This window comes from Sapajus apella, unplaced genomic scaffold (genome assembly GCF_009761245.1).
Source record: "Sapajus apella isolate SASKATOON/1434 unplaced genomic scaffold, GSC_monkey_1.0 scaffold2, whole genome shotgun sequence".
NCBI classification, from domain to species: domain Eukaryota; kingdom Metazoa; phylum Chordata; class Mammalia; order Primates; family Cebidae; genus Sapajus; species Sapajus apella.
This window is the reverse complement of record NW_022436942.1, coordinates 26209888-26234181: the sequence shown is the minus strand read 5'-3', so window position 1 is coordinate 26234181 and position 24294 is coordinate 26209888. Positions and strand designations below refer to the sequence as shown.

The window sequence follows — 24294 nt, the reverse complement described above, 5'->3', positions numbered from 1 at the left end:
GTTCAGTTCTTAAGACCAGCATGGAAGTTCTGTGTTGTCATCCTCCTACTGTAGACAACCAACCCCTCCTTGGCAGAGTTGGGAAGACGGCTCAGGAGGGATTCCCATTAGCAATCACTTGAAACTTTCCTGCAATTCTTCCTGCTTCCCACTTGGGGGCTCATGACTTTTTTTCCTTTGCCATTATCAGAGAGTGGAGTTTGGAATACAGGATGAGTGCAACCACTTTCCAAAGTTGTAGTTTAAAATTATCCTGTGCCTCTTTGGATGGGAACATTCTAGTATTGCCTGTTCAATATATGTAAAACCCACCAAAAAATCCAACCACTGTTCCTACTGTGGAACTTGGGGTTTTATCAGACTTGAGAAGGGGAAGCAGAGATGAGTGGTTGAGCCGATAGCTAGGAGTGGAGAAAATTGATGTCAAGGACATTGAAATGGCATCTGTTTTTACCCAGGCTAATTACATGTGTAATGAATGGCTGATGAACCATTATTAATTTCAAGCAAATAATCTACAGTTTGCTCTTGGGAAAAGAGCTCTAGTGATACAGATAACTTCCTGTGACGAGCCAATTCTGAATCTCTGCACCCTCTTTATTCCCATGTAAATGAGCACATTCTTAGTCTCCACACTACCTAAAATGATTGTAGGGGCAAAATGAGAGAGGGAAGCATTTAGGCAAAAACAAGGGGGTTATTTTATGCATAAACATCTATTCTTTGGGGCTCCCGTCATTTGTGCCAGGGACAGAAGCATCCTTTCTCTTCCATCACCCGTAATCAGTGCTCCCAGCTGGCAGCCTGGCACTGGAGCCTTCATCTCAGTGCCAGTGCAATAAAGGAGTGGTCTATAGGAGGCTGTTTCTGTGTTAGGCACTGTGCTACGCTGAACAGCCAACTACTGATTTCATGTCCGTTTCCCTAAGGGAACCCACTGGCCATGGAAGGAGAATATGGTTGGCTTTTCCTGGGCAGTCCCTGGAACTTAGAAAGCCATTTCTCCCCAGTCTTGACCTCCTGCCCACTTACCCTTACCCACGGGTTGCACACAGACTCCCCTGTAGCCCAGTGCTTGTTACCAGTTGCTGGCCAGCAGCAGCCCAGGGGGATGGCAACACCCACCTAGCCATCTGCCAAGCCACGAGGTCAGCACGTGAGCACACAGTGCTGTCTGTCCTCTAGGCCAAGGTACACAGTGTTGGGAACCTCTTGCTCCACTCTCCAGATCAGCCTGGAAACCAGAGCTTCCTTTGTCTTAGTCAAACAGATGGCTGTGGGCGATGCAGAGCTCTAAACAGCTGAGTGTGTTCCCTCCCCCAAAAACACACACCAACCTTACCCCCTATCATGTGTCTGAGACCACGAAGCCCCATGGACACAGCTGCCCAGATCCTGCCTCCCTTCCCCTTTTCTGGCCTCTGCAAACTAGCCATTCACCCGAGGAAGTCCCCAGGCCAGTAACTTGGAAACCCCTGAGAGGAGGAGTTGAAGGATGCTCAAAGCCTCTCAAGGGCACTGTGTGCTATGCCTGCCTCTTATCCTCTCCTGTCCTCTTAAGCCCAGACGCTACAACAGAATTGTGTGCCGCAATTCTGACAGCCGCCCAGTTTTCACCTTTCCCGCCTTCCTTAGAACACATTTTCGGGTGGGGATCATCTGAGGTGAGAGGCCCATGGATCAGTCCCCGAGATGACCTCTGTGGGTGACCAAGATGACCTTCCCTTTTGAGGTTCTGGGGTTTCTTATCCTTCTTTGAGCTGGGCTGTCTTCAAAGCAGGCCCTTAACTCTTATATGGCCTCATCTTTAGAGTGGGGAAGATGGGCCCACAGCTCCCACTCCAGCCCTGCAGTGGAGCTAGCATGGGCCTGCTAGAGGACAGAACTGTAGAACGGGGTCCTGGGGGGGGGTACATGGCAGCGCTGGGGATAAGGGGTCATGGAGGAGAATTCCTACCTCTGAAAAGCATTCCCCTCGTTGCTACTGAAGCTAAATGCAATTTATTTCATGCTGCAGGGCAGAGGGAGTGAGGGAGACCAGTCACCTGCTCCTTATCTGGGCTATTTTCTTGGCAGACCTCAAAATGGGACCATGGTGGGGAGGGAGTGGGAAGTTGGGCTGAGGCCAAGGGAAAAAGCTTGCCAGCACTGTCAGCCAAGCCCAGGAGGAAAAGCCAGGCCTAGCCTCTGCCCCATTCCTGTTCCCCACCTGTCTCTACCCCTGTCTCTCCTTTCCCTGGTTCTGCCAGACTATCTCCCTGGGCACCAGCCTCCCCACCCACCCCTGGAGGGCGGGGCTTGGCTGCACCCACGTGTGGTGGAGTTAAATGCTCCTAGCCGGCAGAGGAGCTAGGGAGTGTGGCACTGAGCCGGCTCAGGCAGAGACGCGGCACCATGGCTAGCAAGAAAGTCTGCATTGTAGGCTCCGGGAACTGGTAAGCAGCTCTCTCAAGCGATATGGGGGAAGGGTGGGCTCCCCAGGACAGAGGTGGGTAGGAGGCAAGGTGGGTGGGAAAGACCCTCAGGTTCCTGTTCAGCTCCTGCTGCTATCTTCTATAATAGCAGCACAGGACAGATGGTGCCCAGCCCTCTCCTGGCCCCTGCCCACCTGGGCAGCTGCACCTGTTCACCATGGGAAGGCGTCTCCAGAGCGCTTGTGTGAAGAGCCACCCGAGTTTGGGGGTGGGGAGATGAGAAGGCGGGCTCCCTTCTCTAGCAGCAAAGGGTGAGGAGACTGAGTCTCCTTTCTACTGCCAGGTCACTGTGGACATACTTGTCCAGGGAGCAGAGGTGATAAGGAAGGTGGGAGTGAACAGCTTGAGGGGCTGCTGTGAGATCCTGAGGTGGGGCACTGCCCCAACTCCTGCCGCTGTTCCCTCTTCCTCCACTTTCCTGTGCTCCCCCTTCCTCCAGGGGCTCAGCCATCGCCAAGATCGTGGGTGGCAATGCAGCCCAACTGGCACAGTTTGACCCATGGGTGACCATGTGGGTGTTTGAGGAAGACATTGGAGGCAAAAAGCTGACCGAGATCATTAACACACAGCATGAGAATGTCAAATACCTGCCAGGGCACAAGCTGCCCCCAAATGTGGTGAGTCCCAACACCCTGCAAAGAACAGGGAGAGGGAGGGAGGGCCAGGAGTTGGAGCTGACCTTACTCAACAGGTGCTTCCTGCTGAGGGAGCTGCTTCAGGTGTGGCAGGGCTTGGGAAGGCCTAAGGAGGGCTGCTCCGGGTCCTTTCCTGAGGATTAAGGAGAACCTGTGCTTTCCCCTCACAGGCTCCCAGGCAGGTGGGTGGGGAAGGGATGGGAGAACAAGTTGGTCTCCACAGCAACCAGAAGACAGGGCTCCCAGACTTGGGGTCCAGTAGTGCCTGCCTCAGGCGCTAATCCTGTTACTCATTCACTGAGCAATTAGCCAACTTGGAGGCTGCTCCTTGGACTTACGGTCTTTGGTGACACGTGGCTCTCCCAACCTGGAAAGAGGAAGCAAGGAAGAGAGCAGAAAGGCTGGGGCTCCCCCTTCCCAGCTGGGGTCCCTGGGAGCTTGGTGATGAAATCTTATTTGAGCTCTTTCTTCTGCCAAGCCCAGGCTGCTTTTGGCCTCCCTCAACTGTCCCACAGCCAAGGGACAGGAGAGTGCTGGGATGAGGTTTCCAGGAGTCCTCAAGAGCCCAGGACAGCTGGAGGGAGAGGGAGGTGGCTGGGGGGAGGGAGTGGAGTGTCTTATTCCTCCAAGTTCAGTCCTTCTAGATTCAGTCCAGTCCTGTTAGAGACAGAATATTGACTTGCTGAGAAAACTTTTTGTCTGAATGCTAATTTTTCCTTGCAGCACCTAGGAATATGCATTCTGTCTCTAACAGGTCCCAAACAAGCCTTCCTTCTCCCCTACCAGCCTCACTCTTTGGCTCCCGGATCTCCTGAATGGGGTTCCACAGGGGCTAGGGGAGGTCTGCCAGGCCTGTGAGCACTTGGTCAACCCCACAGGTGGCTGTCCCAGATGTGGTTCAGGCTGCAGCGGATGCTGACATCCTGATCTTTGTGGTGCCACATCAGTTCATCGGCAAGATCTGTGACCAGCTCAAGGGCCACCTGAAGGCAAACGCCACTGGCATATCTCTTATTAAGGTGCCGGGGACACCTTCATGTGGATGGGGGAGGGTGTAGCTCACTGCTGTGGGGCTCAGGGTGGGTGAAGCAAGGAGAACAGAAAATGGCACACGTGGGCCAAGAGTTTGTCGGAGAGAAGGGAGGAAGTTGGCTCTGGAGAGGCTTAAGAAAGCAGTGAGGTGCTGGAAGGGAAGGGACTGATGGAAGGGAGGCTGAAGGGAGGAGATGAGAGATTGGTTTGGAGGTCCTGTTTCCTGGGGAGTTTGAGAGGTGTAAAGTGATGCGGGGGAATATGAGAAGGGGGCTGGTTTGAGAATGTGAGTAGCTGGTCTGGGGCAGTGACGGGTCTCTGAATGGAAGTTTGTTGGGGCAGTCAGGCGGGGTTGCCTAGGGATGTGGAGGGACCCGTTGCCTTGGAGAGGTAGATTGGTTGAGGGTATGTGGCGGGAGAGTTTGTCACATGCTGTCTGGCCTCCTCACAGCAAACTTGAGCTGGGTTGGAATGGGGCAGGACCTCTGGGGAGGGACACAGATGAGCAATAGATTTGGAAGGGATAGAATTTCTGGGTGGAAGCCCGCAGGTGGGCACAAAGGGCACCTGGCATGAGCTCCATCCTGTGCTCAGGGGGTAGACGAGGGCCCCAATGGGCTGAAGCTCATCTCCGAAGTGATTGGGGAGCGCCTCGGCATCCCCATGAGTGTGCTGATGGGGGCCAACATTGCCAGCGAGGTGGCTGATGAGAAGTTCTGTGAGACAACCATTGGTGAGAGCCCCCTGCCACCCACATACACAGTGCATCTACTTGCATCCCCTCCCCAAACTGCCCCAACCCCACTTAGCCATCTCCTTCCCATAGGCAGAGAAAGGAAGATCTAAGCATCAGAGATGAAGGAGGCTGGGACATCCCCAGGGAAGGGGCTGCTAGGGCCTGCTTAGGGCAAGTGCGGGACGCACAGCGATGAGCCCTCCCTCAGAGCCAGTGCAGTGGTGCACCTGTGGTCCCAGCTACTCAAGAGGCTAAGGCTGAGGTGGGAGGATCGCTTGAGCCCAGGAGTTTGAGTGCAGCCTGGGCAACATAGAGAGAACCCTGTCTCTATGAAATAAATATTTTTTTAAAAGAGTCCTTCTCTCAAGTCTTGCCCCACTCCTCACTTTAGGCTGCAAGGACCCAGCCCAGGGACAACTTCTGAAAGAGCTGATGCAGACACCCAATTTCCGCATCACCGTGGTGCAAGAGGTGGACACAGTAGAGATCTGTGGGGCCTTAAAGGTGAGAGGGGCACACAGTAGCTATGGGGTGAGAAGGCCCCAAAGGAGGCCTGGCTGAGCTCTGCAAGGCTGCAGGCACTCCAGGCTCTCACTGTTGAGCAGTGGTTCCCCTTCCCTACCATGTCCCACGCATATAGGAGGAGCTGCAGAAGCAAGGCCAGGGCCCTTCAGGGTGGCTGATTATTTACCATCAGACCGTGGACTCCCTTGTTCCCTTCCCACTTTAGCCCCATTTGGGACCCCCTAGCACCTGGCTCAGGAGATGGTCCAGGGGGATGAGGGGATACCCAGGCTAACAGGAGACAAGACATCCACGACACCCAGAGAGATTCATGGCCAGAACTATGGATCCTGGACAGCTGTTGACCTGAGGACTATAAAATGGAATAGTCATAGATGAGAGGGCCAACTAGAGAGAAGAGTGGTTTTCAGAAAATGTCTTCAAGGAGGGAGTATGGGGCAGGGCTTAAAAAGGGGGTGCAGCAAAGTGGGGAACCAAGAGGCAAAAGTAGTTTAGGGGCCTACACACTATACCTCACTTATGTAGTGGGTGTCATGGCTGATGAGAGGAACATGAGGGGGCGCCACATGGGGACTACAGGAGGGGGTCTTTTCTCATCGATGACCTCCACTTCTTCAAGAATGTAGTGGCCGTGGGGGCTGGCTTCTGTGATGGCCTGGGCTTTGGCGACAACACCAAGGCAGCAGTGATTCGGCTGGGACTCATGGAGATGATAGCCTTCGCCAAGCTCTTCTGCAGTGGCCCTGTGTCCTCTGCCACCTTCTTGGAGAGCTGTGGTGTTGCTGACCTGATCACTACCTGCTATGGAGGGCGGAACCGGAAAGTAGCTGAGGCCTTTGCGCGTACAGGAAAGGTGGGCCCCGGGAGAAGGGAGAACAGAGCGGGGGCCCTGTAGGCATCCGGGTAGAGGTGCTTCACAGGAGGCATCTCTGGAGCACAAACATTAAGACTGTTGTGAGCATCCCCATCCCTCTTTTCCTCTGAAGACCCCACTTCCATCTGAACTCATCTCTCCACCCTCCACTGACAGCCCTCCTCTCCCATTTCTATCTACTCGTCCTGCTTTCTGCACAGTCCATTGAGCAGCTGGAGAAAGAGATGCTGAATGGGCAGAAACTGCAGGGGCCCCAGACAGCCCGGGAACTACACAGCATTCTCCAGCACAAGGGCCTTGTGGACAAGTAAGTGTTGGCCACAGCCCCACTGATTAAGGGAGCCATGGCCAGAAATGCTTGCCCTGTTCATCTTCTTGCACCCACCACAAATCTGTGAAGTGGACAGAGAGGGGAGTGTTACCTTATGTTTCAGACAGAGTCCAGAACTTGCAGAGTCTGGCATTCCCATTGTCCCCCAGCTAGTTCGTGGTCTTTGAACTCCTTCCAGTCTAGTGCTCTTCACACTACATTACCTGGATCCCTTTATGCCCCCGCTTCCTTGTGCTCTGCTCTGGGGATTGGAGCTCTGAGGCAGCAGAAATAAGCTCATCAGCCAGGCACAGTGGCTCATGCCTGTAATCCCAGCACTTTGGGAGGCCGAAGCGGGCAGATCACCTGAGGTCAGGAGTTCGAGACCAGCCTGACCAATACGGACAAACCCTGTCTCTACTAAAAATACAAAATTAGCCAGGCGTGATGGCGTATGCCTGTAATCCAGCTAGTCCAGAGGCTGAGGCAGGGGAATCACTTGAAGCCGGGAGGCAGAGGTGTTGCAGTGAGCCGAGATTGCGCCACTGCATTCCAGCCTGGGCAAAAGAGCAAAACTCCATCTCAAAAGAAAGAAAGAAAGAAATAAGCTTATCCCACTTTTGTCCATCACTCCCAGTTTGAGTTTCTCCCCCAAGGCCAACCCATCTGTTCCCTGAATCCTGTCCTGGGTGTTGAGATGTAAGGAGAACGATGGGCTCTGCTTCAAGGTGCTCCTTTTCAGGGAGCAGAAAGATAGCAGGGGTGACTGGGCTGATCAGAGCAGAGCTGTGCTGGTCTGAGAAAGACTCCTAGAAGAAGAGAGTATGAAACAGGTTCAGAAGATTCACTCATGGCTGGTCATGGTAAAGCCTGGAAAAGGGAGCAGCTGGGCAAAAGGATGGGAAGAAAGAAATGGGCATTTATTGAGCACTTTCACATCATACCTAATTACATCTTCACATCACAATCATATCTTCACTCCTTTGTTATACTGGCCCCATTTTACAGTTGATGACACTGAGGCTCAGAGAGGTTAAGCGAGTTGCTCAACTGGCACAAAAAAATCCAAGCCAGAGAATCATGCCGGCCAGTTCAGTATGGTAGGGAGCAGGGCAATTAGGAATCTGACTTTAAACCCAGGGCTAAGGAGTCCACATTCTCAGCAGGCAGAAATTCACAGCCAGCCTTCCTGAGCTCCAAGGTAGGAGGGCAGGGGACAGGAGGGTTAGGTGGTGAGTGGAGGTGGGGGTGGAGTGGACCAGGAGTGGGAGACTAAGCTGGGCCGTTCCCTCTCCAATCTAGGTTTCCCTTGTTCATGGCTGTGTACAAGGTGTGCTACGAGGGCCAGCCAGTGGCTGAATTTATCCGCTGCCTACAGAATCATCCGGAACATATGTGAGTGGAGTCAGGGCCCAGGCCAGGCCGCTTCTTTACCCCAATGGAGACCAGCAGAAGCCTGAGGTACCTAGTCATCAAGATCTCCAGGACTCCCAGGGAACAGAGTCTTCTCATCTTTTCACTGGAGGACAGGAGGCTATGGGGCCCAGATACACACTTGGAGATTCTGAACTGTCAAGTCACTGGCAGCCTCTTGCCACCACATTTGCCAGAAATGCAGTTGCCCTGTCCCTCTCCAGATGTAGGGCTTTCTCCTTGTCCTCTGGGAGGGGTGGAATCAAGCCCCAGTGTTGCCTGCTTGGCGGGGTGGGTGGGTGGGGTGTTATGTGGGGAAGGGTGGAGGGAGAGGGTGGCAGGGCAGGGGCTGCCAGTGGCTGTCTCACACAGACCAGGAATCCTGTTAAAGGGCTGAAGAAATATCTTAGCCACAGCAGGAATGAGGCAAGGATTGTCAGGGAAGGGTCTGGGCTTCTGAGCTGATGCAGGCCCCAGGGACCCCTTTGCTGACCTTTGCCAGGACCCACACAGTTTCAGTGGATCTCAGTGTTTGTTAACAAAATACAAAGATCTCAAACAATCCCCTTCTAGCTTCTCCTAGCAACATCTGCGTCCTCAGAAACCTCTGGTCCTCCCCTTTCCTTCTCCCCCAGGCTGCCCTGGCACCCGAGTTGCTGCCATGCTGGCATCTCTAGCTGGGTGGCTTGACATTCTCCCCAGGGACTTCCCGGTTCCTAGTTCTTTGCCAGCTCCTCCCCGTTCTGTGTGACCTTTCCAAGCCTTCCCTCACCCTCCTCGCCAGCACCCTGTTTGGGGGGCAGGAACTTAATCTGCTGACAGAGCTATACCTTTCACAGCAGGCTCAGATCACTGGGCTCCCTGTGACCTTTGTGTTCGCCCGGCCTCCCTTCTCAGTAGCTCTAGCTGGGGGAGGTGTCAGCTGGGCCCCTCCTGTGCTATCTCCCCAGAGGACATCCCTGACTCCACCCCTTTCCTCCTCCCAAACCCTGCACCCCTTCTTCAGACTGGCCAGGGTAACCAGCCAACCCGTGCCTGGCATCTGGAAGCCAGCAGGCCGGAGGGTGGCCCAAAGGCTGACGAAGGCTAGGGAAAGGTGAGCAGGTGGGTGGGTATCAATATTCCAAGGGCAGCTCTTTGCTAAATGAGGGCCTCCTTGTGAGGTACTGACCACACCGGCACCTCAGTAGTTGGGAAACTTAGGAGGAGGAAGAAAATGAAAACCACCCTACTCCCTGGGGGTGAGGGAAGAACAGGAGCGGGGGAGGAGGAGTGTGCTCTGCACTGGCCTTGCTCCAGGATGGGGTGGCAGCATTAGAATGTCACAGGTCAGCAGCCTAGGCCTCCAGCTATAAATAATCCGAGGGCCCGAGAGGCTCCCGCCCGTCCAGCAGGGGTCTCAGCTTCCTCTGTGGCAGCACCTGGCACACTGGCTCTGGCCAGCATTATGCCAAAGCCCTCCTACTCTCCAACGAACCAGGGAGGCGGGCTCCTCTCTGTGCCTAGCCCTTTAGAATTCTGTCTAACAGTGAAGGGCGGAGCTGCCTAGATCAGGCAGCAAGAGTGAGGGCCACAGTTACCCCAGGCCTGGCTGAGACCAGGTCTGGGCACTGAGTGACTTCAGAGCTGCCTCCCCAGGAGGTTAAGGTGGAGGCAAAGGGGAAGCTTCAAACACTTTTGCCTACTTTTGTTCATCAGGTCCACCTGTCTACCCAATAAAGCGTGTTTTTCCAGAAACAGGAAGAGTTGGGAGAGGGAGCTTCAGTGCATGTGGCAGTGCGTGTGCTAGCGTGTATCATTGCACGTATGTTTTCCCCCTTACCGTAGGAAAAATAAAAAAAGAAATCCCTCCTCCATAATCGCAGCCACTCCAGGGGTCAGCGGCGGTGCCCACTCCCTCCCCTCGCCCGCCAGCGCCCCTTCCCGCCCTCGCCGCAAGCTGGCTCCCAGCCTTCCTGGCGCTTCTTAGGGGCTTTATCATGCCTCCTGCAAGAAGAGAGGTCATACACGAGACAGAAACGTTAGACACTCATCCCTCGTGCCCATTCCTTGGTCACGGCCCAAGCTGCCGCATCCTTGGCAGTCAAGGCCTCGCGGTACCCCTCCGGTCCCTACCTGGACTCGGCCCGCAGCCTGGCTCTAGGGGGCGCGCGGTCCACCTCCAGAAGGCCAGCTTCGAGAATCTACCTAGCTACTGTATACGTCACCAGCTGTAGGCCGAGGATTGGCTGACTCTGATTTAGCATCCTAACTTCCGGTTCCAGAGCTTGGCTCGCCAAAGACCCTCCCTCGAGGGAGCGAAACCACAGCCCCCAGAATTCAGCGGGCCTCTCGGAGAGCACGGCGAGTCTGAGGATGCGTAGTAAAGATAACGGGCCCAGAAGCCGGAAGTTCAAAGCCGGCCTCCAGCTGGAGTGGTGACCAACAGGAACTGCCGCCTCAGTGGGAGGAGTTGTGCAGCGTCTGACGCGCGGTTCCCTTTCCAGCGTCTGAAGCCGAATCCTAGAGGCTAACTCGGCAGGTGGGAGGGAGAAAGTCGCCTTCCGCACCAATAGCTGAGGCGTTCAGGGTTGTCCAGGGACGCTACCCTCTCGTGTCTGGTTCTGAGTCCTGCGTTCCGGAGTGCTGGAAAGTTGCGCAGACAGTGGCAGCGAGACGCTGCCTGCCTGAGGAGGCCTCGGTTGGACGCGAAGGAGCTGCAGCATCCAGGTACGCCGCCGGCTAGGGCCGAGCAGGGGCCGGCGATCCTGCTGCTTGCGCGCGCACCTGGGTCAGCCTCCGCTGGCCGCGTCCTCCCATCCCCCAGTCTTCAGGCCTGGTGCCCTTGAATTCAGTCACCCGCGTCTGCTGCGCCGCGGACCGTGAGCCGCACTGTTTCCTGCCCAAGCCCCTCGTGGCAGTGGTTCGGCCTTGCTAGCGCTCAGCGCTGATCCTGTCAAACTCGATTCCTGCCTGGCGTCTCGACCCTCCGCGCTCTTACTCCAGATGCCCCTTTTTTGCCTTATAGACCTCTGCGCCCTGATAAGTGGCTCTCCGGAGCACCCTTTATGCATATCGGTTATCCAGCTCCACCTCTTGGCCGCCTTCACTTCCTGGAATGCTCTTCCTGCTCCTCTTCTCCAGCCCACCCTTCTAAAAAGACAGTTCCACCCCCACCCCGATTCCCACCCCTACACCTTTCTGCTAACTTTTCTGGAGCCCCCGCCCTGTCTCTGAGCTCTTGTTTCTAAACTCTCACAAGTACCGCTCCACCATACCGTAAGCTCCGTTACGACAGAAGCCATGTTCTTTTTAGTGGCCTTCATAGCAGGATGTATTTTATTTTGTTTTATTTTTGAGACAGGGTCTTGCTTTGTAGCTCAGGCTGCAGGCACGCACCACTACGCCCGGCCTTTTTTTTTTTTTTTGATAGAGACATGGTCTCGCTATGTTGCCCAGCCTGGTCTCCCAACTCCTGAGCTCTAGGCATCCTCCCGCCTCGGCCTCCTAAAGTGTTGGGATTACCAGTGTGAGCCACCGCGCCCAGCCGATATACTCCCTAAGTGCCAAATAAAAGTAGATAAATGCTGATGGATACCCTAAAAGTCCTGAGTTGACCAGTATACAATCTATGCTTGTAACAAAATTGCACTTCTACCCATACATTTATACAAATTTTTAAAAACAAGTGAATCTAAGCCGAGATGATAGATGAATTTGAGGGAATGAGTTTTCCAGGAGAGAGGAGAAGCCTTAGTCTTGATGTCCCCTTGTGTTTAGAAGGCAGAACAAGAGAAAAGCCATATAACCTTTGCAAATTGCACCCCATTTTCTGTAATGATTCTGTTTTCTCGCAGTGTTCTGAAACTTGCAGTCCAACCACATCACTCCATAACAGAGACCCAGTGTTTTGTGCTTTATTGAGAAAATGCATGTCCCTCAGATAAAAGAGTGCCTCTGCTAACCTCAAGTTTCCCTTATTTCCAAGGTTAATCCTTCTACTCAGGCATACATTTTTTTTTTTTTTGAGCCTGAGTTTCACTGTTGTTGCCCAGGTTGGAGTGCAATGGTGCAACCAAGGCCCACTGCAACCTCCACCTCCTGAGTTCAAGCAATTCTCTGTCCTTTGCCTCCTGAGTAGCTGGGATTACAGGCATGTGTCACCACGCCCTGCTAATTTTGTATTTTTAGTAGAGATGGGGTTTATGCATGTTGATCAGGTTGGAATCGAACTTCCAACCTCAGGTGATTTGCCCACCTCTGCCTCCCAAGGTGCTGGGATTACAGGTGTGAGCTACTGAGTCCAGCCTGGGTGTATCATTTCATCTTTTCCTAGGCCGTTATCTCTCTTGTTCTATCCTGCCCCTTCACTTCTTTTATCCTCAGCTTAGCCACCAGCTTCATCCCCTTTAAAACACATTCTAGGCTGGGTGTGGTGGCTCACGCCTGTAATCCCAGCACTTTGGGAGGCTGAGGCGGGTGGATCATTTGAGGTCAAGAGTTCCAGACCAGCCTGGCCAACATGGTGAAACTCTGTCTCTACTAAAAATACAAAAAATTATCCAAGCATGGTGGCACATGCGTGTAATCCCAGCTACTGGGGAGGCTGAGGCAGGAGAATCGCTTGAACCCAGGAAGCAGAAGTTGCAGTGAGCCAAAATCATGTCACTGCACTCCAGTCTGGGTGACAACGAAATTCCATCTCAGAAAAGGAAAAAAAAAATCAGAACTTTCTCATTAATAAGCAAAACAACAGTAAAATTTTCTTAATCTTGTTACCTTCTCAAGCTGCTGTCCCATCACTCCCATCAATACTTATCTTTAGGGTGAGATAAGGGTGAGGATTATGATTCTTGTAAAAATGCTTCTCTGTCCTGGAAAAGTGGTAGGCACATGTGAATCTTACAGGGTTCATAAGGCCTGCTGAGGCCTTGGCTGAGAATTTGTGCTCTTGATGTCTGTACTGCCCTTTACTTGATGCTTATACTACCTGTTCCAGTTCAGTGGAATAAATTGACTAGAATCCTAGGCTTACCAGTGACCTAGTCACCGGTCCCCACCCAGTGTTCCCATCAGACCAGTCTTCATAGTAGTTAACTTTGCAGTAGTGCTCCCCAATTTTTTTTCTTTTTTCTTTTTCTTTTTTTTTTCTTTTGAGACAGTCTTGCTCTGTCGCCCAGGCTGGAGTATAGTGGTGCGATCTCAGCTCACTGCAACCTCTGCCTCCCACGTTCAAGCAATTCTAATGTCTCAGCCTCCTCAGTGTCTGGTACTACAGGCACCTGCCACCATGCCTGGCTAATTTTTGTATTTTTTGTAGAGATGGGGTTTCTCCATGTTGGCCAGGCTGGTCTTGAACTCCTGACCTCAGGTGATCCACCTGCCTCAGCCTCCCAAAGTGTTGGAATTACAGGCATGAGTCACCTCACCCGGCTTGAAGAGTTTTTGCTAATTGGATATTAGGGGGAACCTCAGCATGAATTAAGAGACGGAAATAAAGGTCTAGACACCAGGATTATGTTTATTAGTTAGTTTTAGGTCACTTTTCTAGCCAAGCTCTAGCCAAGTTGTACCATCCTGTTTTTGTTGGTTGGTGAATGCTTCCAGTTCTTTTCCTCCAGCCCTTGGAAGAGGTGGTCCTATAGTTGTTAAGCATTTGGCTAGGGTGATGGGGAGTGGGGATAAGAATAATAAGTGATGGGGAAGTCGAAGGCTGAAGGTCTCTTTGCAGGGTGCTTGTTTACTACCTTAGTGTCCAGCTCCATGGGTGTGTGGTTTCTTCACTGTCTCATGCACAGCTTGGGGTCATTTCAAATCTCAGATGACCTGAACACAGTCCTTTCTCATCTTGAACTTGTGTCACTTTGTATTCTTCCTCTGACCTCACTTAATGTCACTTTCCATAGTGGGATTGTATGTCAAAGAAGCTGTGCCTCAGCTCAGCTTGGGTCTGCACTCAAGGCCTGGCTCAAAGGCAATGTTCAGCCTTAGGGTTTACTCTGAGAAGCATTTACATGTAAATGTATCCATCTGTGACCCCTCTAAACCAGCAAATCCTGAGCTTTACTTTCAGTGTTTTTTTTTTTGTTTTTTTGAGACAGGATCTCACTGTCACCCAGGCTGGAGTGCAGTGGTGTGATCTCAGCTCACTGCAGCTCGACCTCCTGGGCTCAAGCAGTCTTCCTGTCTCAGGCTCCTGAGTAGCTGGGACTACAGGCACATGCCACCATGCCTGGCTAACTTTTAGAAAAAAATTATGTGGAGATAGGGTCTCACTGTGTTGCCCAGGCTGGTGTTAAACTCCTGGCCTCAAGCAATCTTCCTGCCTTGGCCTCCCAAAGCATGGGATTACAAGCATGAGCCACTGTGCCCTGCCTAGGTTCTTGACTTTGTGTGTATGCTTCAGCATTTGTGTGTATGTTTTGGTGTGTGTGTGCACATGCACGTGGTAAGGGGCAGGATTTTAAGTGTCTCTGCCTGCCAAAACTAAAAATAGGGTCCTCTTAGGCCTCACTGACAGGCTTATGGGAGCCCAGTTCTCTCCAGGCTCCTCAGGACTGGGTCTGAAGGTCCCTGGCTTCCACCCTGGCACTCTGTCTCTCTTTTTTTTTGAGATGGAGTTTCCCTCTTTTGCCCACACTGGAGTGCAGTGGTGCCATCTTGGCTTACTGCAACCTCTGCCTTCTGGTTTCAAGCTATTCTCCTGCCTCAGCCTCCTGAGTAACAGATTACAGGAACGCGCCACCTTGCCTGGCTGATTATTGTATTTTTTAGTAGAGATGGGGTTTCACCATATTGGCCAGGATGGTCTCAAACTCCTGACCTCATGATCCACCTGCCTCGGCCTCCCAAACATTACAGGTTTGAGCCACCGCACCTGATCCCCAATTTTTTTTTTTTTTTTTTTTTTTGAGACAGAGTCTTGCTCTGTTGCCCAGGCTGGAGTGCAATGACGGGATCTTGGCTAACTGCAACTTCCATCTCCCAGGTTCAGGCAGTTCTGCCTGAGTCTCCCGTGTAGCTGGGATTACAGGCACACACCACCATGCCCAGCTAATTTTTGTATTTTTGGTAGAGACGGGGTTTCACCATGTTGGCCAGGATGTTCTTGAATTCCTGACCTCAGGTGATCCACCCATCTTGGCCTCCCAAAGTGTTGGGATTACAGGTGTGAACCACTGTGCCTGGTCCCACCTTGGCACTCTTAACAGAGTTTTGCCTTTCTGTCAGTGTTCGTGTAGCTTGGACATAACCCTAACCTGTCTTTAACGAACCCTCAACAGAGATGTGCCTAGGAACACATTCATAGTCCCAAATTGAGGAACGTTTTGTTCCAGATGAGGGATTTTCTACTAAACTTTCTCTTGTTCCCTAGCTTGGAATATCCAGGGAACAGTTAAATTAGAAGTAATTTATGTCATGCAAATGTGAGTTAACAATTTGCTAGAGACCCAGTAAGTTTTTTTTTAGCCTGTGGGATAGGTTCTTAGTGTTGAGTTTAGAACCTAGAATTAATGGTATAGAAGGTTAAGTAAAATTGAAATAATATAAAAGTACTTTTGGCACTATTTCAGTTATATTATGGCTTAAACAAGTTTTAGCATTGACTTGGAAACCTAACCACTGTGAATAAGATTGTTTTTATGGGGAAACAAATTGGATGTTGCCTGAAAGGTTCCCATTTGATCTTCCTAGAGAGAATAATTCACTGGAAATGTTTCATTTCTGCTACCTCCATTAGTTCCCTCTTAGCTAGAGAAACCGATGCTTGCTTAAAGTAATGTTAACAGTTAGAGCAGCCCTGGCTGGCGCAATGGCTCAGCCCTGTACAAAATCCTAGTGCTTTGGGATGCCGAGGTGGGAGGTGAGCCCAAGAGTTCAAGACCAGCCCTGGCAACATAGCTAGACCCTGTCTCTACAAAAAATAGAAAAACTGGGCAGGTGTGGTGGTACATACCTGTACTTTCAGCTACTTGGGATGCTGAGGTGGAAGGGTGGGCCTGAGCCCAGGAGGTCGAAGCTGCAGTGAGCCATGCTCACACCACCGCACACCAGCCTGGGCATGCAGTGAGTACCTGTCTCAAAACAAAACAAACCCTAGCAGCCCAGGCTGGTCCATGCCAGTCACTTCTCTCCATAGGCATGGAAGGCCAAGTGTCGGCTGTGATGACATTCAGAGGCACCTGGTTCCAGGCTTGTTTCTCTATCTTGTATGCAGACTTGATTTGCCCTTTTGAGAGTTCCTAAATGATGCCTTCTGTATGATTATGAGTCTTTACTTAGGTATGGGGCCAATCAGTATAGAGTGCAGACAGATCAGGCAGGAGGCAGAAGTTATGGAATGGCCTTAAACAGGGAGATGGGCCAGGCAGATGAGGCCTTATCCGCAGGTCTAAATTCAATCTGTCTTTGTAGGGGACAAGATGCCAACTGCCAAGCAGCTAGCTGACATTGGCTATAAGACCTTCTCTTCCTCCATGATGCTCCTCACTGTGTATGGGGGGTACCTCTGCAGTGTCCGAGTCTACCACTATTTCCAACGGCGCAGAGCCCGGCGCCAGGCCGCAGAAGAACAGAAGACCTCAGGAAACCTGTAGAACTGAGGGGCTTTTTCTCCTGAGCAAAGAGGCCCAAGGCATGCTGTGGAGAGACCTCACCTGCCACCATTTCCAAGTCAAGAGGACTAGAGCCTTGATGGTTTTCAAACTCTGTTGGAAGAAGGTGCCCATGGTTTCTCTGGTTCTGCCAGTCTGTGCCAGTTTGACAGTTTGTGGAGGCTATTGAATCATAATAGGAATGTGAGGGTGAGGTACACCTACAGACATTAAATATTTTGCCATGTCTGTGTCTTAGTGTTTTTTTGTTTACCCAAATAGTGTATGGGCCACAAAAAGGGAGCCTTGACTACCAGTTTTCTGGGTATGGACTAGATTACCATATCTTGAGCTCTTAGGACCCATGAGGTGGGTGATATACAGTTCCAGGAGTAGTATCTGCCCTCATGATCTCAGAGGAAAGATTGTCCCAGGATTTATATAAATCCCCTGAAAGAATTCTATAAGGAGCTTTTCTCTGGGCAATGCACATTCCTGGGCTGATTACTGTGTCTAGGTATTGGGTTACTCTGGTCAGCATGGCCACATGTGCAGCTCTGCATCCAGGAAGGCAGAGGTCCTTGTTTGACAACCGTAATCAAACTGCACGCAGTAGAGAAGGATAGGTCCCAAGAGGAAGGGCTGTTGGACAACATATGGTAAAGCAGTTCACCTCTTCAAGCTCAGTGGGTTAGTAGAACATAAGGATAGATTCACTGTGCTACTCACAGGAAACCTACCTGGAGGTCTTATTGCAGAGATGTGAAGAAGATTTGAAAGAGAACAAAGTGCTTTCAAGATAAGACCTCGTTAGGAAGTGAGATATCCTTGCCACCATTCCATTTTGAGCTTTGAGGCTAAGCTGGTTCACCTCCTTCTCGGTGATTGCCCAGAATATCAGCTCCTCTGGACACCTGTCCTCTCCCATATGCTCATGTGCAGACTGTGCTGACCTTTGCCCCTGCTCATAAACCTCTTTCATGATTTTAAGATGCCAACTTTTGGCTGGACCCAGTGGCTCACACCTCTAATCCCAGCACTTTGGGAGGCTGAAACAAGAGGATCCCTTGATCCCAGGAGTTTGAGACCAGCCTGGGCAACATGATGAAAACCTGGCTCTACAAAAAATTTTTTAAAATTAGCCAGGCATGGTGGTGCACACTATAGTCCCAGCTACTCAGGAGGCTGAGACTGGCGGATTACTTGAGCCCAGGAGGCTGAGGCTGCAGTGAGCTATGATCACGCCACTGCACTCTAGCCTGGGTAACAGAGTGAGACCCTGCCAACCAAAATCCATCCATCCATGTATACATACCAACTTCCCTATATCCTCAACTCCTCTACTCCCATCTTCTCTGTGTTACCCAGGGCTCTCCCACCTGCTCTGCTTTCTCACAGTAGGGTCATAATTCTCCCAGATCCTCAGTGCCACTTTCAAGTATTACCTTCCTTACCCAAGCATGAAATTAGTCCTTTTTGACAAACTTTCTTATATTCTCATTCCTACTCTTCTAGATCTTGGAGACTTGAGGTCTCTTGATCCCATTTTCCCCAGTCTGTCAGCCCCCTTTGCCTGCACTGCTTCCTTGTCCAGCATATACCCATAGCTGAACCCCTGAACAACTTACTAGCACCTGCGGTCTCTGTCTTCATCTGTCCTGCTACCAAGCCTGTACCTGGCTCCTTTAATTACCTTCTCTAACTCACCCCTCCTTTTGAGTAGGTAAACTTGCATAAGACCTTCTACCCTGCACCAAAACAGGTATTCAAGGTTTTTTGTTTGTTTGTTTTTTTAGATGGAGTCTTGCTCCATCACCTACGCTAGAGTGCAGAGGTGTGATCTTGGCACACTGAGACCCTCCATCTCCCAGGTTCTAGCAATCCTCCCACCTCAGCCTCCTGAGTAGCTGGGATTACAGGCGCCCGCCACCACGCCCGGCTAATTTTTATATTTTTAGTAGAGACAGGGTTTCACCATGTTGGCTAGGCTGGTCTTGAACTCCTGACTTCAGGTGATCCTGCTGCTTCGACCTCCCAAAGTGTTGGGATTACATGTGTGAGCAACTGCACCTGGCCCCTGGGATGGTCCTGTACAACAAATTGTCTTAAGTCCTTCACAACTATCAGATGTCCTAGATATTTGGTAGGTGAAAAAACAGTTTACATAATAATTAGCTGAGCATATAACCTAACTCCCTTTTACATAAAAACAAAGTATTTTGCACAGTTCTGCAGGCATGCAAACTAAATGGAGGCAACAATGTACAGTAGTTTGTTCTATTCAGAACATCTGTTCACTATTTCAGAAAATTGTGCCATTGATGGCAGAGCCAGCTCCTGGTGTTTGAGTCTGTGAAACAGTAGAATTTATATCAGTTTGCACAGGATAGTACAGTGTTGTCAGGCCGGGTGCAGTGGCTTACGCCTGTAATCCCAACACTTTGGGAGGCTGAGGCAGGATTGCCTGAGCCCAGGAGTTAGAGGTTACTGTGAGCCATGATTGCATGACTGCACTCCAGCCTGGCAACAGAGTGAGACCCTGTCTTTTTTTTTTCTTTTTTTGACACAGTCTCACTCTTACCCAGGCTGCAGTGCAGTGACGTGATCTCTGCTCACTGCAACCCTCTGCCTCCCGAGTTCAAGCAGTTCTCCTGCCTCAGCCTCCTGAGTAGCTGGAACTATGTGTGTGTGCCACCACACCTGGCTAATTTTTGTATTTTTAGTGGAGACGGGGTTTCACCATGTTGGCCAGGCTGGTCAACTCGAACTCCTGGCCTCAAGTGATCCACCTGCCTTGGCTTCCTAAAGTGCTGGGATTATAGGCGTGAGCCACAGTGCCCAACCAAGACCCTGTCTCAAGTAAAAAAAAGTTGGAGGGGAGGGGTGGGTGCGGTGGCTCACGTCTGTAATCCCAGCACTTTGGGAGGCCAAGGCAGGCAGATCATGAGGTCAGGAGTTTGAGACCCCCCTGACCAATATGGTGAAACCCTGTCTCTACTAAAAATACCAAAAGTAGCTGGGTGTGGTGGTATGCGCCTGTAGTCCCAGCTACTTGAGAGGCTGAGGCAGAAGAAACACTTGAACTAGGGAGGTGGAGGTGGCAGTGAGCCAAGCTCATGCCATTGTACTCCGGCCTGGGCAAGAAGAAAGAAAGAGAAAGAAAGAGGTGGGGGGTGGGGAGAGGAAGGGAGGGAAGGAAGGAAGGAAGGAAAAAGAGAAAGAAAAGAAAGAAAGGAAGGTGGGGTCAGGGGCAGGTATGTGTTGTAAACATAGAAAGTAGCCCAAAGGCTGGGTACTATTGCACATGTGTATAATCCCAGCTATTTGGGAGTCTGAGATAGGATGATCACTTGATCCCACCCAGAAGTTTGAATCAGGCCTGGGTATCATAATGAGACTATCTCAAAAAAAAAAAAAAAAACTAAACTCAAAAGGTATTGGGCCTTATAAATGAGAACCAGTAGGCTACTGGGTCAAGGTCAGTGTCTTAGTTTGGGTGGCTAAAGTAAATTACCATAGATGGTAATAGCAATTTATTTCTTTTAGTTCTAGAGGCTGGGAAGTCCAGGATCTAGATGCCAGCAGATCCAGTGTATCGTGAGGACACTCCTGGTTTGCAGATGGTCGTCTTGCTGTGTCCTCACGTGGCAGAGGAAGCAAGCTTTCCTTGTTTGTCTTCTTATACGGACACTGATGTCATCATGAGAGGTCCACTCTCAGAACCTAATGACCTCCTAAAGAGCCCATCTAATACTGACCCACTGGAAGTTAGGGTTCCGACATTGGAATTTTGAAGAGGACACAAACATACAGTCCATAACAGATTCCCTATCATGATAGGCAAGACCTCTTTTTGAGACAGGGTCTCCATTGCCCAGCTGGAGGGAAGTGGCATGATCATAGCTCACTGCTGCCTCAACCTCCTGGGCTCAAGTGATCCTGCCACTTCAGCCTCCTGAGTAGCTGGGCTATAGGCATTTACCATCACACCTGGCTACTTTAATTATTTTTGTAGGGAGGGGGTCTCACTGTTGCCCAGGCTGGTCTCAAACTCTTGGTCTCAAACGACTCTCCCACCTTGGCCTCCTAAAATGCTGGGATTACAGGCATGAGCCACCACACTTGGCTATGATGGTTAATTTTATATGTCAACCTGACTGGGTCATAGGGTACCCAGATATTTGGTCTTATTCTGGGTATATCAGGATATTTCTGGGCCTCATTCAATACGTTGAAGGCCTGTATAGAACGGGAAGGCTGATTAAGAGACTCTCTCTAAGGTGGAACATCAGGCTTCTGCCTTGTGATGTGGACTCAGACTGGAACTTACACCGTCAGCTCTCTTGGTTTTCAGGCCTTTGGACTTGGACTGGCAGTATACCATTGGCTCTCCTGGGTCTTCAGCTTATCACCTGCAGATCTTGGGAATTCTCAGCCTCCAGAACCGTAGAAGCCAATTCCATATAGTAAATCTCTTTCTCTCATCTATGTATCTTATTGGTTCTGTTTCTCTGGAGAACCCAGACTAATGCATCCATATTGACAGGAAATGGTTCACTCATTGTAATTGCTGTGTAATATGCCACTGAGTGAGCATATCAATTTGTTTCGCTACCCTAGTGAAGGGTATTGGGTTCCCACTTTTTTCCTCTTACAAATCAATAGCAATGCAGTGAGTATTTTGTATGTTTACTTGGGCCTATGTGTTAGTTTCTCCAAAGGAGGAAATATTGCTGGTTATTTAGCTTCACTAGTTGCTAAGTTGCTTTTCCAAAGTGGTTATGTGAATTTCACTGTCACCAGCATTTCCCTATTCTGTTGGTGTTGAATGATTCTATTAATTTTAATTTATATATTGATTTCTGATAAGGTTGAGGACCTTTTTATTGATTTATTGGCTGTTAATATGTTTATCCTCTGGGAATTTCCTATTTACATCCTCCCCTCACCCCCACTTGTTTTTCTGTCACCCAGGCTGGAGTGCAGTGGTGCGAACTTGACCTTGGCTCACTGCAGCCTCCGCCTCCTGGGTTCAAGCGATTATGCCTCAGCCTCCTGAGTAGCTGGGACTGTAGGCAGGTACCACCATGCCAGGCTAATGTTTGCATTTTTAGTAGAGACGGGATTTCACCATGTTGGTCAAGCTGGTCTGAAACTCCTGACCTCAGGTGATCCACCTGCCTCAGCCTCCCAAAATGCTAGAATCACAGGTGTGAGCCACTGTGCCAGGCCCCACTTTTCTTATTATCTTCTTTGAAAAAACAATTTGTAGGCAGTGCCTTATATATTCTGGATACTAGTATTTTATTAGCTACATGTGTTGCAGGTTTGACTGAAATCATCTTTTGGAGTTTTTATAGGGTGGGGATGGCTGTAGAGTTCCATGTTGCCTGCATCACATGTCTTTTCAGAGAAAACCTGTGGACAATACATCCGAAACCAGTTTTTATGCACTTTCTTAGCTGGGGATTTGGTGGGAGTGGTGATGGTTCCCAGACCATACAGAAAGTGCACTTGTTATACACATGAGGAAAGTTCTAAAATTCACCTAAGGTGCAAGCCCACGATTCAGAATTTTCAAGAATCTCCTGACCCCACAAGCCTAGGCATTCAAACTTCCTTGCTTTTTCCTTTTGCCATCCTTTTGATGGTTTCTCCTCTCTCTCTAAGGCTGTTGCCCTTTCAGGGTCCCAGCTTTAACGGGGGTTTCAGTTTCCTGCTTGAAGGCAGGCTTGTCTTTAGTTGTCAGTGTTAAAACAAGTCCTTAAGTTACGTTTCCCGTATCACTCCAGTAACTGCATTGGCTATTTTTATGTCTGTTCTAGTTTTCAGTTCCTTTGTCTTTTGTCTTTCTTGGAAGCTCCGCTATTTATTTTTTAAAAACAGCTTAGAAAATACTTCATCCATCATTTTAGATGTTTGTCTCAGATTATTTTCATCTGCATTAAGCTAGAACTGCTAACTTTCATATACTCTCACATCTCTCCTAAACATAATACCCTTCCCTTCCCTTCCATTTTTTGCCTGGCGAAACTCCACTTAACTCTAATGGCCTAGCTTTACTTTCAAGTTTTCCTCCATCTTGTCAAGAATAATTTAGAATAGTTCTTATCACATTTTATTTTATTTCCCCCTTACTGGAGTGTGAGCCCTTTGAGGATAGAAACCAGATCTTGTTCATCTTTGTGTCCACAGCTCCTGCCATAGTGCCTATCATAAAGTAAGTACTTAATGACTGTGTTATTGAGCTGAAAATCCTGCAAGAATACTGGATATTTTTCTTTTCTTTTTTTTTTTTTTTTTTTTTGAGACAGGGTCTCACTTTGTCACTCAGGCTGGAGTTCAGTGGCACAATCTCGGCTCACTGCAACCTCTGCCTCCCAGGTTCAAGCGATTCTCCTGCTTCAGCCTCCCTAGTAGCTGAGGTTACAGGTGCCCACCACTGCACCTGGCTAATTTTTGTATTTTTATTAAGAGACGGGGTTTCACCATATTGGCCAGGCTGGTCTCGAACTCCAGACCTCAGGTGGTCTGCTTGCCTTGGACTCCCAAAGTGTTGGGATTACAGGCATGAGCCACTGCGTCTGGCCATGAATGCTGGATTTAAAGTCTGAAAAACTTCATTTATCACTCAATAAATAAACTTATATTTTTAGAATTAGGATGGACAATCTGGTTTTTGTTTTTGTTTTGTTTGAGATATGGTGTCACTCTGTCACCCAGGCTGGAGTGCAGTGGGGTAATCACAGGTTACTGCAGTCTTGACCTCCAGGCTCAAAAGATCCTCCCACTGCAGCCTGCAGCCTCCTAAGTAGCTGGGACCATAGGTGCACGCCACTACTTGTGGCTAATTAAAAATATATATATATTTGTAGAGATGGGGGTCTTCCTTTGTTGCTCAGGCTGGTCTCAAACTCCTGGCCTCAAGCAGTCCTCCTGCCTCAGCCTCCCAAAGTGCTGGGATTACAGGTTGTTAAGCCACCACACCTGGCCTTTTTGTTTTTTTTTTTTTTTGAGATGGAGTTTTGCTCTTGTTACCCAGGCTGGAGTGCAATGGCGCGGTCTCGGCTCACCGCAACCTCCGCCTCCTGGGTTCAGGCAATTCTCCTGCCTCAGCCTCCTGAGTAGCTGGGATTACAGGCATGTGCCACCATGCCTAGCTGATTTTTTGTATTTTTGGTAGAGATGGGGTTTCACCATGTTGACCAGGATGGTCTCGATCTCTTGACCTCGTGATCCACCCGCCTCAGCCTCCCAGAGTGCTGGGATTACAGGCTTGAGCCACCGCGCCCGGCCCCCTTTTTGTTTTTAAACAACTTCTGAGACTAGGTTTCCTCATTGTGGCATATTGAATCTTTCATAGATGGCTGTCGCAATGTCTCTCATTCCACTGCTCTTCAGTGACCCTGTCACTTCATCAAGAGGTAGAGTCTATCTTACCACCCTGCCTTGCATCTGGGTGGCTCCATGATTACTCTGATTAGTAGAATACAGTGGAAGTGATGGGGGCCACTACTAGACTACACTTTTTTTTTTAGACAAGGTCTCATTCTGTCGCCAGGCTGCAGTGCGGGGGTGCCATTATTGCTCACAGTAACTTCAAACTCCTGAGCTCAAGTAGTCCTCCCACCTGGGTCTCCAGAGTAGCTGGGACTACAGGTGTGCATCACAACACCTGGCTAATTTTTAAATTTTTTGTAGAGATGAGGTCTTGCCTTGTAC

General features: G+C 50.1%; 2 protein-coding genes across 2 annotated transcripts; both read left to right on the top strand.

Moving 5' to 3' along the window:
• The first annotated feature begins 2143 nt into the window (after positions 1–2143).
• On the top strand, positions 2144–9738 carry GPD1 (glycerol-3-phosphate dehydrogenase 1). Its single transcript, XM_032293885.1, has 8 exons — positions 2144–2435; positions 2914–3091; positions 3988–4128; positions 4736–4874; positions 5269–5381; positions 6022–6255; positions 6477–6583; positions 7889–9738. The coding sequence occupies exons 1-8, from the start codon at positions 2395–2397 to the stop codon at positions 7983–7985; spliced, it is 1050 nt and encodes a 349-aa protein (XP_032149776.1). The 5' UTR covers positions 2144–2394; the 3' UTR covers positions 7986–9738.
• Positions 9739–10165: 427 nt separating this feature from the next.
• LOC116561878 (cytochrome c oxidase assembly protein COX14) lies at positions 10166–16821 on the top strand. The gene is made up of 2 exons (XM_032293903.1): positions 10166–10708; positions 16394–16821. The coding sequence occupies exon 2, from the start codon at positions 16402–16404 to the stop codon at positions 16573–16575; it is 174 nt and encodes a 57-aa protein (XP_032149794.1). The 5' UTR covers positions 10166–10708; positions 16394–16401; the 3' UTR covers positions 16576–16821.
• The last annotated feature ends 7473 nt before the right edge of the window (positions 16822–24294 follow it).